At 37.1% G+C, this 18437-nt stretch overlaps 1 protein-coding gene across 1 annotated transcript in view; it reads left to right on the top strand.

Moving 5' to 3' along the window:
- Positions 1 to 4615: 4615 nt before the first annotated feature.
- Positions 4616 to 18437, top strand: part of PGAP1 (post-GPI attachment to proteins inositol deacylase 1) — an 82239-nt gene continuing 68417 nt past the window's right edge. The window contains exons 1-3 of the mRNA XM_079132584.1: positions 4616 to 4975; positions 12228 to 12381; positions 15720 to 15895. Of these exons, the coding sequence (XP_078988710.1) occupies positions 4829 to 4975; positions 12228 to 12381; positions 15720 to 15895 (477 nt within the window). The 5' untranslated portion in view covers positions 4616 to 4828. The remainder of the gene's footprint in view (positions 4976 to 12227; positions 12382 to 15719; positions 15896 to 18437) is intronic.

Raw genomic sequence — 18437 nt, 5'->3', positions numbered from 1 at the left:
ATCTCTTTCAGTATTTCTTTGTTATGCAAAACACAGGATATATATGTACTGTTATGTCCCTTGGTTTTTCCCTTAAAATATATATCTTGAAGATCTTTCCACATTATTTGACCAAATCATTCTTCATTAGTTAATCGAATATGCTGTACATTTCTTCATAATGAAGAACAACAAAAAAATTCCTTCTTTTCTTCCACCTGAATTAAATCCACACCTTCTGCTGGTCTGAACAGAAGACCCCATGATGTCTGATCTAGCCGGACATCAATACAAGATTGAGTCTTCTCATACAATCAACTCTGAAATATTCCCATTTTATAAATGTTCAATGGCTTCCAATTATTTACTGTATAAAACTCAATTCCCTTGTCTACTATGGTTCTAGCTCCAGTTTACTCTTTCAGTCTCACATACTCCAAATCCTTATTAATAGTTTTTTATATGTGAGGCTTGATTTAAAAGTATCACCTAGACCAACTAGCAGCTGCTCTCCCACCCCTATACCACTTCCCAAAGTAGGATTTTGAGCTAAATTGACAAAAAGAGGAGTTGTAATTAGTGGTGACCAGCTAAAAGATGGGTTAAATTTGGAATTGAGAGTGACCACAAGGGAACAGTATACATCCTATAGTCAGCACGTGTCCTACCTTGCCATCTTATTTTGGAATTCTGAGATCTCTTTTGTCTTAAAAAGAAAAAAAAAATCCCCTTTTAAACTTGAAATACTTTTGATTTCCTGCAACCAAGAGAACACTGACTCCAGAAAAGGAAAAGTAAGTTTGGAGGGATGGAGACTAAGAGGTCAAAAGAGTAGGTGAAAATCATGTAGAAAATAGTATTAAGGAAAATAATACAGTAAATGTTTTAAAGAAGACACAGGAAGATCAGGTAAGACTGAAAAGTGTCTATTGGGTTTAGTAATTAGATCAATGGTTACCTTTGTGAGAAAAGTTCCCTTGGAGTGGGGAGGGGGCACCAAAAGTTACTGTGTGTAGTCATGAATAGGAGGTAAGGAATTGGAGATCTCTTAGGATCTTTAGGAACCCTGACTGGAATGATAAGGTGAAGGTACAGATGATAGTTACAAGGAAGATTTTTTCCTTTTTTGAAATAATTCAGATCTAAGCATATTGATTGGTTTTGGGGAAAGGAGGACAGATGGGAGAGAACTTAACTTGATAAAACTAATTCCCTGAAAAGAAAGAGGGGTAAGTTAGAGCACAATTAGAAGGATTGCTGTTGTTATTTTCTAAGGACAGCAAGGTACAGTGAAAAATGCTTACTGCACACCAGGTATTCTTCCAAGCAGTTTAGATGTATTAACTCAATAGGATTAGGTAGAGATGATGAACTTGGAAATGAGAAGTTGAAGCAAGTGCACCAAGGAAATCAACATTATCTCTATGAATACGAAGATAAGTTTAAATACTAACAATCTAAAAGAGAAGTGGGGAAAGACATAGAGTGCTTAAAAAGTAGTGGTTTGAAAAATAGGAGGGGAAGCTAACCAGAATCATATACAGGTATTTTGGGACAATAATTCGAATGATTATGTCATTTTCTCCAGTAGTACTCAGATATACTAGTGTCAGAGCTGAGTTAGACTATATTAAACCAAGGGTGGAAGTCTATAAGTAAAATAGGATAGAAAGACAAAAGTTCAAGGAAGTTGGCAGCAATGTCAGAGGGTGTTGAAGTAATATTCAGTAGGGTTAGGATAGATATAAAAGAAAGTTAGGTCAAGAGAAGATAATGATGGATATGCAGAAAGAAGTTAAAAAGTAGTATAGGAAGATTATAAACAAGCTCATTCAATTGACTTTCTATTTGACTCCTAAGTGGATAATCTAGGAAGCTTGTTGCCACAACTCATGAAAGCCACCTCAAGAGTAAACTCTGTCATCTTTAAGTTCAGGGGTTTTCTTCATTGTAGCTGTCCTCAGGCAAGAGAGATCCTTGCTACTCAAAGTATAGCCCACTGGCCAGTATTATTGGCATCATGCAGGAGCTTATTAGACATGCAGAATCTAGGCCGACCCCAGAAGCATTGAATGAGACCTTCTTTTCAACAGAACTTCCAAATATTTAATATACACACATTAAAAAGTCCTGGGATAGATCGATGAGGGAAAGCAGAATTATCTTTGGTTTATTTATCATAATGTTTCCCATAATATGCAAGGAGAAATGCCTGTGATGTTCTTGAGTAAGCAGACTCCCTTTTCAATCTATAACTTAAATCCTTCCCTACATGATTTATAACCCTCTGCACTAATTAGTAATTCTGTTAGGGGACAGAGAGGAGTGAATAGTGTGAACACACGGTTAAGAGAATAATTCTATAAAATGGGCCCACTGTGCTGACCTGCCACATGCTTTCTTTTCCAAGAAGTAATTTACCTGCAGCCCTGCCTGGCCTAAGTGGACAGAATATGTCACATTCCTCAGCAAACTACCTATTAACTGTAGGAGAAATGCAGGCCCAAGATAATGTCCATGAGAGGAATACAGGAGATTTTTGTGACAAGGAGATTTTTGTAACTCTAGAATATAAGGATCTAATTAGAACCTGTTAGCATGGATGGGCCAAGGTGACCTAGTTGCTGTGACAGTGGGGCCTTGAAATTCTGAAGTCATCTTGCTGTCAGTTAAAAGTCAAGAGGTGGACCTGGGCAGGACTCTTTGGAGACTTCTCTGGGATCTTCAATAAAGCTGGAGGCATATTGTCCCTCTCCTCTCTGAGAGGTCCCATTCTCTGCCTTAAGAGTCCTCTTACCCTTTTTCTATCCCTTCAGTAAACTCATTCCTATTACTCTGACTGACATGTCTGAAATCTTTCTGACTTGGTTGCAAGAATCGGGATTTGAAGAGGGGTTTTTGTGTTTCTCAAAAGGCTCCAGCTCGGTAACAATTCCATCCCACACTCCCAAGTGCTCTCTTTTGTGGATCTAACAATGTCAAAAGTCTATATAGTATATCCTCTTTATCACACTTATCTTTAAATGTTGTGCTTATTGAAACAGGTTTTTCTTGATAATATAGTCATGTTGTTGGTGTTATTTTACATATTTAATATACTCTATTTTCATTAACAGAATATAAAAGATAGTCCCAAGTGAACTCACCACCACAAGAACTTCATACATAATGCATCCCAAATACACATTACTTAAGGATTACTCTGTTGGTCACTGTTACCCACAGTTCCCCCACCTAGTCCCCCCATATGTAAAAGAAGCCTGCTGCTGCATTTCCCTATTTTTTTCTTTCTCCATCAATATTCCACATCCAATAGTTAGCTGAATTTGTTTAGACTTGCAAATGTTTGTGTAAAGAATACCTTGACTTTCATGATCATTTCACCTTTCTGTGTTTTCTCTTTTTTTCACACAAGGAACCCTTTATTTTGCGCAGACGAATTCACGTCTGCACGGGGGAAGGGGAAAATTTCTGTGTTTTCTTAATGCTAACATGGGTGTGTTATAAAAAAAATAAACTATAGGCTTCCTTTTAGTTTTAAAATTCTTTGATTTCATCTATCAGAGCCAAACTTCCTTTGCCCATAAAATGTATCAGAAAATCAACCCTAGTGAAATGAAATTCATTTAATGCCAAAAACCATTCACAGACATATTTACCCCATCTGCTGCCGGGTCAGTTTCAAAGACTGCTGTGGTGTCTTTCTCCTTAAAACAGTCTAGTGCTTTGAAGCTGCTACACGTTATGAATGGTTTTGAGCTGTTTTTTTTTTTTTTTTTTTTTTTTTACCCCCTCCTTTGTGCAAAAACCAAAATGGAATTCTTCAAAATGAATTAAATCATTTGAGGGTATGAGTGGAAGCTTGAGCAAAATTGCCTCCTCACATTAATATGGAACCAATTCCCAAAGAAGTGTAGGTTCTAGGGAGCAAGGCAAGATAGCATCAACCTACCTGAGCAAGCAGATACCTGTTGGGAACGTCAGTGCTAGTGGACATTTTCATAATGTATTTTCAAGATTAAGGATGCTTTTTGTGATTCAGGTTTTCATCTTACACCAAAAGCAAAATCCTGTCTGACTGCTGGTATCTTCCACCTCCCCCCTACCCCCCGCCCCGTGGCTTTTAAGCCCCGTTGTCTACAGGACCTGCGACGGAGATCAAATATGGGGGGAAAGCCATTAGTTCCCTTCTCAAGCGAACTGGTCCAGAGAGCTGTGAATGTGAGTTGCCACTGGGAGAACTAAAATTGTGGAGGCCCGAGGCATTTCAAAATTCAACGGGAAGGGCTTTTAAACTGCTGCTGGGAGAGGTGTTTGCCAGGTGACAGTGATGGTCAATTGGCCTTAGAGGTCCCTCCTCCCCTCGACCAGACCGCTCACGGTCATGAATAGGCTCTTAGATCTGGGCTCCATCCCCCTCCTCAGGTTATTCCATTTGGAACGCACTCCAGCCTTTCTGCCTGCGCGCCTCCCGGGCTCCCATCCCCCTCTCTTCTTTTCTTTCCCTCCCCTTTTCCTTTTCCTGGCCCCCTCCCCTTTTCCCCTATACCCTCCAGCCCAGCCCACTCCGCTTTCTCGCTCCTCTCTTCCGGCAGATTCGTGCTCCCGCTGCAAACACCACCCACTCTCAGTTCTCCGGGACTCGCGGGCCCGAGGCGCCGTGGGGTGGCTGCGCGCAGGCGCACTGCCCGGCGGGCGCGCGGTCTGGCCGGCTACGCGCAGGCGCGCTCTGCTCGGCTGGCTCCGGCTGGGGCGGCCCGGAGTCTTCGGCTAGCTCTGTCAGTGCTTGCAGCCCCGCGGCAGCGGCGGCGGTGGCGGCGGCGGTGGCGGCGGCGGCGGTAGCACCACCATGTTTCTTCACTCGGTCAACCTCTGGAACCTGGCGTTTTATGTCTTCATGGTCTTTATGGCGACCCTGGGGCTGTGGGATGTCTTCTTCGGCTTCGAGGAGAACAAATGCAGTATGAGCTACATGTTTGAGTACCCCGAGTATCAGGTAAGGTTCCGCCCTCACCTAGATGCTCCGAGGCTCGGACCAGACGCCTGGTCCTCCGGTGCGCTGCCCTGCCGTGGCTCGCCGCGCCTCTGGGCCCCGCGTACCCCAGCCTCGCATCTGTTTTCTCCGCCCGGGAGGACTCTGCAGACCTCCTCGGACCCCCTTACCTGCCCTTCGCGCCCGCCCCTCACCGCAGGGTGTTTGACAGGCGGTTTCCCGAGCGTCCTGCCCGCCCGGTCGTACTCACTCCGCGGTCGCTTCCCTTCGCCCTCCCCAAATCCTGAGCACCAGCTCTTCTCCCGGCGGGACCCAGCCCTTCCCCCTGATCCCAAACCCAGTTCTTCTCGCGTTCCTGCCTTAACAGGTGCCCCTGCACCCTTCTTTGCTCCCCATGCACTTACATTCTTCCTTTCGCGCCCAGTGATAGGAACGTCAGAGTGTGTCTTGGCTAGATAGTTCCCAGGGCTGTTTTAGAGCTCCAGGGTTTTACGTCTGGGTGAAAGAGTAACCTGATGAGTAATTAAACTGGAAACTACTCCGGTTCCCTCCTGTAGCGATTTTTGCGGATCCACCTGTTTTGTAGGTTGGTGTCGGTGCGCTCTTATGCACACCTGTTTTCATGCTTGTCGCCGGGCAGTCTGGCCTTACCAGTTGCATGAAAAATCCATTCATGGTATTTATTTTGTGTTCTCACCTGTGTTTGCGATTTAAGAGAGGCTCGGCCCTTCTCTCACTGTCCCCCATCTCTTCCGTTCCATTTTGAATGTTTTCAGTCAGTCGCTTCATTAGTTTGGCATAGTAGAATCTAGAATTTCATTCATGATCAGCTGTAAAAAGAGGTGACAAATTACACAGCTGTCCAAAGAAATTTCTCCCGAGCGATTCTTTTATTTCTAAATAACTCCTATAAATGTGTATGTACCATAATACATATTGATAAAGTACATTTTTAGTATGCTTTTAAAACCATAGTAGATTTTTTTTTTTCTTTTAGGGTGATGAACAATGCAAGACTGAATTGTTTCTGTGTGTGCAGGTCATTATGGAGAGAGCATGTAATTTGATTGCATTTGCTGTTATTTAGATCTTAAAACTTAAGGTTTAAATTGCTGAAGAGCATTCTTTCTACATAGGCAAAATTCTAGTAAATCTAGATTTTGTTTTGAGATCCTTACCTTGTTTTGCACAAATAGTTGTAAGAGAGTGGGAACATTGAATTTCAGATGCTATTGAAAGAGATTTTAATGTTACTGCTCATTGTTAATTTCTACTGGAACTGGAATATGCTGGTTTATGTTTGTCAGCGTCTAATAGTGAAATACATGGTTTTTTAGTTTAGTTTTTTAAAACTGGAAGTAGAGCTTATTATAATCCCTTTTCATTGCCTATGGTTTAATAATTAGAAAACTCCCAATAGTAATAGGTCACTTCAGTTTTGTTATACATTGAAGACTTTGATTAAAATAAAGTCTTCTTGGAACAACCCAGTACTAATTCCCATTCACTCAGATTGCCCGCAGTTTTTGAAGTTATTTTAATATTTGCAATAGTAGAAATTCCTGTTTGGAAGAAAGCATACAGACCTTACAGATTAATTTTCTGTCTCATGAAATTGACTGGAAAGAGAAAATGAGTGTAGCTAATGCAAAAGAGCTGTTTGGCTTTGTTGTTGCTGTCCAGTAGTCCGTATTTTGTTGTTTTGGTTCAAATTACCTTTGGGGGTTATATATTTCTGTCATTTTATTAGTACAGTAATAATTAAAGTGACACGAGTTTTTGATAAACATTTTTAGAGATTTTATTTTTATGCTCTAAAAGGCTGTGTTAATTCACTATAGTATTTGTTTGATTTTTATTTTGCACAAGTTATGTTATTTTGCAAATACAATTAAAACCTGTCTATAGAAATGAGGTGTTTTGAATATAATGAGATTTTAGATAAATGAAGTTATTCTGTTAAGAATCAAATGGTTTTTATATAAAGATGTTTTTTAAACTATTTTACATATTGCCTGATTTTAATTATATTTTTTCTAGCTTTCTAATTATTCTCGTGTTGATATCTACATGTAGCATGTCCTAGTCTATGGGTTTTCTTCTCTTTATGCCATTCTTTTTTTTAATGCTCATTTGCATCTTCTTCAGTCAACCAGCAGAGGAAATGGGAAGGTAGTTGAAACACAATCAAATTTACTGTCCTTTTTTTTTTTTTTTAATGTGGAACAAGAGTTTTGAATTTAAATTTGCTTATCTCCATTCATCCTCTACCTATTTTGTAAGATTCACTTTGTCAGAGTTAACATTTCAGGAACATATCTTAAGTCTACCAGGCAAAATACACATTATTCTTAAAGTTTCTTGATGATACCAAGGCAAAACTTAATTGGTAGCAATATTTTTAAGCAAACTGTAAAATTTGGGAAGAAATATGAGGCTTTTTTTTTTCTTATAGATTAATTTGTTTGATTCTCTTTGATACGACACAGTGGTTGCTCTCTGAAAGGAAATGTTGATATTGAAAATCTGTATCATATTTAACGTTATTAAGTATGATGTTTGTGTAGAAAGTCATTTATTAAATGATTACTGTATTCCAGATATATCTAAATACTTAGTGTGGGAGGGAATTAGTCATAAATCAGTCCTGTGCCTTTAGCTTACATTTTTATAATACAAGGAGGTGGTCAGGAATGTAATGTATAGTTACAAGATAATGTGTCATAATTTCACTATAAGATAGTTTATACAGGACTCTTTGGAGAAGAGAAAACATCCAAGCTTGTCTTGGGTATTCAGAGGTTTTAAAGAAGATGTAGTGAATTTGGCATGCAGGATGTGTAGTCCATGAAGTGCAGAAATACAATCACAGACTTATATAGCATATATGAATGAAAGAAGGCACCAGTACACATTGCATGAGTGGCATTTATAATATATTATCATTTATGTAATAAGGGTGAAATAATGTATACATATATTTGCTGCTATATGTAAAATATTTCTATAAGCACAAACATGCAGTTAACATTGGTTGCCTTCTGAGGAGAGAGTTGGATAGCTGAAGGACCAGAAGTAGAAGAAATTCTGTTAAGTGTACTTCCTTTTGAATCACTTTAAAAAAAAAAAATTAAAAAAATTTTACAGACTGCATTTTGAGTCATTGTACACAAATGGGGTACAACTTTTCGTTTCTATGGTAATACACGATGTAGATTCACACCATTCATGTAATCATACATGTACATAGGATAATGATGTCTGTTTCATTACACCATCTTTCATACCCTCCCCCCCCCCTCATTTCCCTCTGTAATCTAAATTTCCTCCACTCTTGTCTTACACTCCCCCACCCACCCACCCCCATTATGTATCATCATCCACTTATCAGGGAAAACATTTGGCTTTTGGTTTTTTGGGACTGGCTTATTTCACTTAGCATGATATTTTCCAACTTCATCCATTTACCTGCAAATGCCATAATTTTATTCTTTAGGGCTGAATAATATTTCGTTGTGTATATATACCACAGTTTCTTTATCCATTCATGTGTTGAAGGGCATCTAGGTTGGTTCCACAATCTAGCTATTGTGAATTGAGCTGCTATAAACATTGATGTGACTGCATTACTATAGTATGCTAATTTTGAATCTTGGCTTTTTAAAATGTCTTAAAAATAAATTTAAAACTGTGGCAAGTTATGAAAAAATAGGTGAAAATAATTAAAGCAAGATTTGAAGATCTCATTGAATCTTCATTATTTTTATGTACAGTGAGAAAAGACATAAGATGTATGTTTTAGTAAGGTATTTCTTGAAAACAATGTGGACTTTAGATTGTGGGCTTTAGATTGTAGTAGGGGAATTGTGACAGAGAGGAACCAGTCTGAAAGATTCAGTTATCCTTGATGTTTTTTTCTCCTCATCCCCTACCATAGGACTTTTCTGAGGGATATCATGAGCAAAAGGCTAAGAGCCCTTGTAAGAACTTAAAAACTGCATTCGATATTTTTTTTCCTTTTGGTTAATTATGAAGATCAAACTTTTTTGCAGTTTTTAAAAAAATATTATTTATTTTATTTTATTCATTTATTTATATGTGGTGCTGAGAATCAAACCCAGTGTCTCACATGTGCTAGGCAAGTACTGTACCACTGAGCCACAACCCTAGCCCCTGCAGTTTTTATTCACAATTAAAAGATATATATCCTACTAATTTATATATTCATATAAGAATTTTAGTTTCTTAAGTCAGCATTTTTCTAGTACTGGGAGTTTGTTAGATTTTGTCTTTCTAAAGGGGATTAGGTTATAGATGAGAAGGACTTTGTACCAAGGCAGAGTCAAAGAAGGACAAACAACCCCAACCAGGGGCAGAGTGGTAGAGATATTTAAATGTAAAGGTAATTGATCTTAATTTAATGTTCTTTTTTTGGAGTGAGCGGCTGCTCATTTTAGATAATCGGCATAAAACAATCAATTTATATCAGAGTCCTGCGGATATATTTCTTTCATAAACCCATTGATCCTCTTCAGTTTTCTCATCAGCACCATTTTTGTATGCCTGTACTTTTTCTGTTAAACTGTTTGGTTATTTTTCCCGGTATTTTCCTGCCAGTCTCTTCCATCTTGATCTCTGGAAATGCAGTTCTGCCATTTTCCTTCCGCTCCCACCATTTTTGCCTCTCTGTTTTTGTCTATCCTTCCCAAACCCCCATTTGTGTACTCCCCCACCCACCCCAGTTCTGGGGATTGAACCCAGGGCCTCATGCATGCTAGCAGGCAAAGGCTTTCCCACTGAGCCACATCCCTAGCCCTGCGTTGCTATTTTTAAAAATGCTTTTTCTCACTACAAAACTGCTTTCATAATAGTATATTATGAAATATACCACATATATTGTTTTACTTGCTTTTCTCTCTCTAGGAAATTAAATATTTGTTTTTAAATAACAGTTTTTAAAAGAACAGTTTTTAAAGAACAGTTTCCTGTTCTTCTGAGTTAATTTTTCAACTAATTAAGAACTTTGTTTAGCTACTGTACTTAAGAGAATAATGATCTAATATGCATGAACTGTTATATCAAGTTGTGTATTTATTTGGGAGGACTTAAGAAATATTTCTTTGTTTCCTTAAGGGTTTCTTTTTGCTTGATATATATCTGAAGAAATAAAATGTAACTTTTTCACTTTGATTATATACTGTTTGTAGTCAATATTGGGACTGATTTGAATTGAGTATCCATATGCTTATAAAACAAATAGTGGGGTTAATATTTCTGTAGTTTGAGTATTTGGGGAGATAACTAAGGATACTAATTTCTTAAACAATAAACAGTTTCTTCAGATGTTTCCATGATATAATTGGTATAGATTGTTTATGGTAGGTAGTGTCTACAAAGGAATATTCAGGAATGTGCATGAATGATCAGATTCAGAGTTTTTGAACAATGGGATTTTTCAGTAGTCATTAACAAACATTTATAGTTTTTAAAATTCACGTAGTAAAAATTTTTCATCAAACACATATGTATAGCATTGCTAGATCATTAATCGATTGATATCTACTTAAATCTTTTATCCATTGTAATTGGTTTATTTTTAATGGCTTCTGTCCTTAAAAACAAATATCCTACTCCTCGGTTTGTACCCAAAGGACCTAAAATCAGCAAACTACAGTAACACAGCCACATCAATGTTTACAGCAGCTCAGTTCACAATAGCTAGATTGTGGAACCAACCTAGATGCCCTTCAACAGATGAATGGATAAAGAAACTCTGGTATATATACACAATGGAATACTGTTCAGCCATAAAGAAGAATAATATTATGGCATTTGCAAGTAAATGGATGGTATTGGAGAATATCATGCTAAGTGAAATAAGCCAAGCCCAAAAACCAAAGGCTGAATGTTTTCCCTGATAAGTGGAGGATGATATATAATGGGGGTGGGGGTGGCGAATGAGAGAATAATGGGGGAACTTTAGAATATGTAGAAGAAACTGAGAGGGAGGCGGGTATGAAAAATGGTGGAATGAGACAAACATCATTACCCTATGTATGTGTATGATCACACAAATGGTATGAATCTACATTGTTTACAACCATAGAAATGAAATTATGTACCCCATTTGTGTACAATGAATCAAAATGCAGTCTGTAAAAAATGAAAAGCTAAATACACAAAATAAAGGGCAGAAGAGTTTATACTTTGCCTCTTTTATAGATGCCTACACTTTGGGGATGACAAGACCTAATTTATATTACACTGAAAAAAAGTAGCCAGACAGTTAAGAGGCAAAGACAGAAGGATCACAAGTTTGAGGTCAGCAGGCCCTAAGCAACTTTATGAGGAGACCCTGTCTCAAAAAGAACTTGGACTGTAGCTCAATGGTAGAGCACCCCTGGGTTCAATACCTAGTACCACCACTAAAAAAAAAAAAAAAAGAAAAAAAGAAAAAAAGAAAAAAGAAAGAAAGTAAAAACAATTATGTGACCTTCTGGCTTATTTTGTATACAATAATACAAAATTATGCACTAATGTAAATTATAGAGTAGTTTAAGGTTTGCTGACAGACCACACACCTGGTTCATGAAAACTGGAACAAGTGCTGATTCACTGGAATATTTATGATAAGAGGAATGTACACATTTTTACCAAGACATGATGATAAAGTTCAGATTAATTTGTTAAAGGATGTTGTATTTGTGAAGTGTATTAAGTTGAGAAGTCAGAAAACTGCACTGTAAATCAAACTTAACTTTCCTTTAAAGATGTAACAGCTGGAATATATAGTTGGGCCTGAGTAAAAGTAGAGACGCTACCAATCAGTTTAAATGACAAAAATAATTGATTTGGTAATGGAAAGCTTTTATCACTTTTAAGTATAATTAGTACTGATTCTAAATTAAATGCATTCCAATTATCTTAACATGGAACTTGCTGACATGTACCATGCTTTTCTGCTATTGTCATGGGCTCTTTTGACCAATAAGCATTTATTAGAATTTCAGGTAATCCCATTTTCATGCTTTTTTGAAGATGACATGATTCAAAATTAACGTAACTCAAGAATAAGTCCTTATTTGAATAAACTGTAACTCAGACTTGTTTTCTACGTTGTGTGGTTTTATTATTAATATTTTTTATTTTGCACTATTTGAAAGTTGTGTAATTCAGAAATGCATATGAGTCTGAACTGTGTTAATAAAGCTAATTAAAGTGAACCTGCTTTGTTTACATATTTTTTTTGCTACAGAAAATAGAACTTCCTAAGAAATTGGCAAAACGGTATCCAGCATATGAATTATATCTTTATGGAGAAGGATCTTATGCTGAAGAACACAAAATTCTCCCCTTGACAGGAATTCCAGTTCTTTTTCTTCCTGGTAATGCTGGAAGTTATAAGCAAGGTAAGTACTGGAAGTAAATTTTGAAAGCTATAAAATTCAGGAAAGCCAGGTGTAGTGACACATGCTTATAATCCAACTTACTCAGGAGGCTAAGACAGAAGGAGCACCAAGTGTGAGGCCAACTTGGGCAGCTTAGTGGGCCTCTGACTGAAAATAAAAATTAAAAAAGTACTAGAGGTCTAATTCAGTGGTAGAGCTCTCCTAGGTTCAATCCCTAGAACCACGAAAAATATTTTTAAAAAAATCTTTGTTAAAGAATTCAAATCATACACATACTCTGTGAATCAAATAAAATGAATGAAATACTTACTCCCTTAAGCATTGTGTTAGGATTACTGGGAGACCCCAAAATGATACCACTGGGAGAAAGTACATGTGAGAATTGGAAGAGTTGGAAGACTACTTTGCAAAGAGTAAGAAGGAGATAGAATGGAGTGAGATAAAAAGATTATATAGATATTCAGCAATCAGCAGAAGAAAACTTTATGTTGGAAATGGAGGATAAGAGAACCTAAAGCATTGATTAGAGGCAAATCATCACAGTAATTTTTATTGTACCAAACAAGAGAGGAGATTGGTTTCTTTCTTTTGGAACTATAGAGAGAACTGGAAATATTGAGGAGAATGCAGAAAAGTGAAGAAAGGGGTTATATACACAGATTCCAAATTCATTAATTTCTAGGGGAATGGCAATAAATTCTGACTTAATAGCCAAGTATGCAGATCTGCAAATAAGTTTGTTTTCAAGTAAAATCTGCTTTCTTCGCTATTAAATAGACTGGCATTGTTATATAATGAGACTAGATTTATTTCAACATGTTCTACAATTACTTATGTATTTATTCATCTAGCAAATATTTATGGGATACCTACTATAAGAAGACAGTATTCTAGGTATTAGGGATCCAAGGCAGACCAAGTCAAAGACCCTTCCCCACCAAATGCATATTCTTTTTGGGAAGACAATCGTCAAATAAACTTATCAGTAATGTTAAAAGTGAGAAAGAAAAATAAAACAGTGAAGAAGATACAGGATAATCAGGGTCAGGAGATGACTAGTTTAGATGAAGGGCCTGGTGAGGATGACATTTGAGCAGAGGCTTAAATGTAGCAGAGAATTGGATGTGACTGTGAGGGGGAAGACTCTGAAGCAGGAACATGCTTGGTACATTCCAGGGCATTGTGACTAAAGAAAAGTGAATAGAGATGAGAATGGAAAAGTATCCACTAGTTCTATCATATAAGCTGTGGGAAAGAGTTTGAAATTTTATGTGAGGAAGATGGGAAAGTTGGAGGATTTTGGATAAGAAATTATATAATCTGATTTTGTTTTATTTATTATGTTTGAAATATTACATGCATACAAGAAATCTATAGAATATATATATTTGGTTTAAAATTGTTACAAAGTGAACATCTGTGGAACCAAAACCCAGATCTAGAGCTAGAAAATTGCCAGCCTCCTGGAAATGACCTATACGCTCTTTATGATTAAAATCCCTCCCCTCTTTCCAGACATAATCACAATCATAACTTCAGGATAGTAATTTTTTTTAACTTTCTTTAAAGTGCCAATACCTAAATATTCATCCCTATTATCTACCTATTTGGGACTGTTTTTAACCTTTGTAACATATAATCATTCAGTATATATGCTTTTGTTTCTGGCTTCTTCCACTCAGCATCATCTGTAAGATTCATCCAAGTTATTGGCTGAACTATGATCTGTTCACTTTCCTTACTCTGTAGTATTCAAATAATGAGTGTTCTTTTGCATGTATCTTGAAACACATAAGAGTGTTAATTCCATGTTGCAAGTCATGTATACCTTCTTATTTTTATGCTAACTTACATTCTCATAATCAGTGCATTATACTTCCTTTTGCTCCACAGTTTGATAACATTGAAATTGTCAAATTTAAAAATTTCATTCATTTGAAAAATGATTCCTCTGGCTTTGCTATGAAGAGAATATGCTATTTAAGCATGAGTAGAAGCAGGAAAGATACTAAACCTCATTAGTCATCAGATAAATGCTAGTCAAAATCTTACCTATTAGGATAGCTGTAATAAAGATGGCAGATAATAACAAGTGTTGGCAAAGCAATTGTAATCCTCTTACATTGCTGGTGGTAATAGAAAATGACACATCCAATTTGAAAAACAGTTTGGCAGTTCCTCAGAATATTAAATATAGAGCTCTTATATGATCTGACAATCCTACTCCTAGATGTCTACCCAAGAAAAATGAAAATATACATCCACACAAAAATTTGCATATGAATATTCATGACAGTACTATTCATAGTAGCCTAAAGGTGGGAGTGATATATATGTTTTATCATAGGTGAACCTTAAAAACATCATTAGAAGTAAAAAGCCAGCCACAAAAGACCACATATTATTCAATCATCCCATTTATATGAAATGTGCAGAGTAGGCAGAGTCATGGAGACAGAAAGTAGTTTAGTGTTTACCAGGGATTGGAATGCATAGTAGAATGGGACATTAAAAAGCACAGAATTTTGTTCTTGAGGTGAGGTAATTTTAAAAAATATCTAAATTAGATTTCAGAGATGGTTGCTGAATGTATTTTAAAATCCATTGATTTTTACATGGTGAGCTGTGTAATATGTGAATTATATAGTATGTGTATACTAAAAAATGGAATGGCAAACAATATTTTGTTTGCTAAACCATAAGCTGCAGTTTTTATGCCCCTTAATGTAATCAGTAATGAATTTTTGTTTAAGATTTTATAAAAAGCAGTGAAACAAAAGGAGTACAGACCAGTTAGGAGATTGTTAGAGCAGTGCAGGCAAGAAATGATGATGCTTGGATTAAGAAGATACTAGTAGAAATGGTGAGTAGCCTCACCTGGGAAAGTATTTAGAAGATAGAGCATGGCAGAACTTGCACATGACTTGATGTCATGATTAAGAGAAAGAGACAAATCATGAATGAATATCTAAACCAAAGGGTGGACAGGCATTTCTTATAGGAACTTTCTCATTCTTACAATTCTCATTAAGTATGACAAAATTCGATTTTTTATTCTTCTAAGAATTCTTCCCCTTTCAGCTCTTATTGCTCTTATTGAAGGGAAAGCAAGTGCAGAGTGACATGTTCACCTTTTATTTAATTTATAAAACATTTAGAGCACACTGAGTATGTTCAAGGCATGCAGCTGCTAGGTTAATTTATTCTTCTAAATTGGAACTATTAATAGGCGTCATCCCAAAATAGTTGTATTTATGATAAGGTTATTTGTTAAAAGATTTTGAAGCAAGAGTGAATGAAAGTGTGTTTAATGTACACTTTACTCTTTTCCTCTGCAGTTCGTTCTATTGGCTCTATTGCACTTAGAAAAGCAGAAGACATTGACTTTAAGTACCACTTTGACTTCTTTAGTGTGAATTTCAATGAAGAACTGGTGGCATTGTATGGGGGAAGTCTTCAGAAGCAGACCAAGTTTGTGCATGAATGTATTAAAACAATTCTCAAACTTTACAAGGTAAAAGATAAAGTATGCAGATCAGTAGTGGTCTGAACTATCAGCATCTTTTATATTTTAAATCATGTATGTTTCTTTGGAAGTTGAGACAGATGGCATGCTTTTGTTTTAGAGTCTGTTTTCTTGATCTCACTGGTGGTTTTAAAGTTTCTTTTCATGAATTCAGGAAAAAGTATTTCTTTTAAACTCTAAATATAACGAATTAGGAGTGCAATGCAGTTACTAAAAAACATTGGTAAAATATTGGTAAAGAATTTACGAGTCTAGCCATGACTAAGTAATGGTACTAGAGTAGACGACTTGCATATGTAAACAGTTGTGAAACTGATCAGAATATTCGAAGCACCTGTTTAAAGGTGTTAAACAACCAAGCTGCAAAGGACTGTCATCTCTAAAAGAAGTGAGTTCCTTAATCTCCCTGGCTTTCTATCTGGAAATATTTTCTGGACAAGGGACAAGTACGTAGAGATTAAGCAGAGCATATTAATACCAATGAGAAGGCAGAAAACTGTGATTTGGAACTGCTGAAGTGGCTGCATTGGGCAGAGTATGAGAAGGAAGGGAAGGAAGCAAAGAAAAAAATTACATTCTTTGAATCTTTGAATGCCATGTTGCATATACACAGGGCAAGAAAATGTAAGCAGTGGCATACCGAGGAGGAAGTGGTATAGTACACATTTCTTACACTCTACCTGAGTGTAAGAAATGAGAGGGAATATTTGTCTTTAGAGAAATCTAAGAGTAGTAAAACACATTAGAAATCATTCTGTGCCAGCAATTCCAAACAATGTCAGGAATAAAATACAACTACCTTCCTTAGTGCACAACTGTGCAAATCCTAGAGAAAATAACCACTGGGGAATTATAAGCTGAATTGAGATTTCAAGGGGTACATGGTACCAGGCAACAGTCATTCCAACTAGCTAAAGAGGAAGGACCTATCTGAACATAGTAGGCATTCAGAGACCCCCATACATGACACAATTTAGGACTCTCCTAGCTCTGTAGTAATAGCTACTTTAGTATTCATCTTAACAATTCTGAATACCTCAAAAATGTCAAATAAAGGGTAAGGATTTAAGATAGAATATAGGCATAACCTGAGAATAGAAAGGGTATCTCAGAGCCATGAAGCTACGAACAACAAGGAAAATCTAACTGAAAAAAAACCATATCAGAACTGAAAAAATCACTTGAAGGACTTAAATAAGATTGAATATTACAGAAGATGAGACCTCTGGGTTTGAACACAGGCCAGTAAAATCTAACCAGACTGAAGCACAGATGATAAAAGGATGGAAAGGACAGACCCAGGAACCTGTGATACAATTTTTTTTTTTATATTTAAATATTTAATAGATATTAAAATAATTGTTACATTTCCTCATTGCTGAAGCCAAATATGCCTTTTGTAATCAAAGTAATTTTATATCATGCAAAAAGTTGTTTTTGTTATAATCATTAAGTATAGATGGTATTACAAGACAACTTTAAATGGATTTCAAAAGGCCTAGGCTCAAAGAAAAAGTAAAATTTATTTAAGTGTTATACTGTATGCTGCTGGCACACTCATATTCACATTTTTATAAAGTGAAAAAAGCTAAACTTTTAAAGTCAACTCTGAAATAGATACATTTTCTTTAATACATTCACTAAGTTAGGTCTGTTCTTCTAAGATGGGAGGAAAGACAGAAAGAAAAAATATTTTTAAAGAACAAACTCAACATGTCAGCAGCAAATTCAGTTAACCTAAGTTGGAAACCAGCGTTCCCGGTAATTGAAGTACAAAGTCAGTTCTCTAATTGAGCGTAAACATTAAGAATATAAATTGAGAGCATACTGTGTAGTGATTTATTAACAAATAAATATTAAAAATAGAATTCTCAAATTTTGATTTAAGAACGCAATTTTGATCTAGTCAATAAAATATATTCAGAGACATCAAAAGTAAGCAGCACTAACATCTAGGGTTATTTACCAGAACTGTGAAAATACAGCACTGAGGTACAGGTGTCTTTCTAAAATCCCGTTGGGTGGACTGCTGAGGAACAACACTGTCTGTCAGGCACCAGAAGCACCAGTTTCAGGTTCAGTTTCAATTCCAAGAAATAGAGGCCGGAGCAGTGATCGCAGACAGCTGGGAGCATTGAAGAGGTGGCTGTTCACCACAGCGCTTGGACTCGGCGCAACCCACCCGGGCTCTGGGAGGCTGCCCAAAGGAGAAGGTGCTTGGTGAGCTGTTTGGACTGAAAGTGACCACCCCTGAACACAGGGGGCTGCCCAGAGGAGAAGGAGAAATACGGGCTCGGCACGTCGCTTGGAATTGGAGCAGCTGTGCCAGGGCTCCGGGCGGCTATCCGGAGGAGCAGCGTGGACTCAGGACTCAAGAAAAGGAGATATTGAGAGACTTGGGACCAACTCAAAGCAGCCGGGTGAGTGTTTCCCACTGGGCAGGCGTCCCGGACGGGGCAGGAGTCCTGGACGGGGCGGTAGCCCCGAAAGCAGGGATCTTTGCAAAGTAGAACTGCTGGCGAGGCGCCCC

The sequence above is a fragment of the Sciurus vulgaris genome (genome assembly GCF_902686455.1).
Source record: "Sciurus vulgaris genome assembly, chromosome: 3".
Taxonomy (NCBI): Eukaryota; Metazoa; Chordata; class Mammalia; order Rodentia; family Sciuridae; genus Sciurus; species Sciurus vulgaris.
The sequence above is the reverse complement of the archived record's forward strand: the minus strand, read 5'-3'. Positions and strand labels throughout refer to the sequence as shown.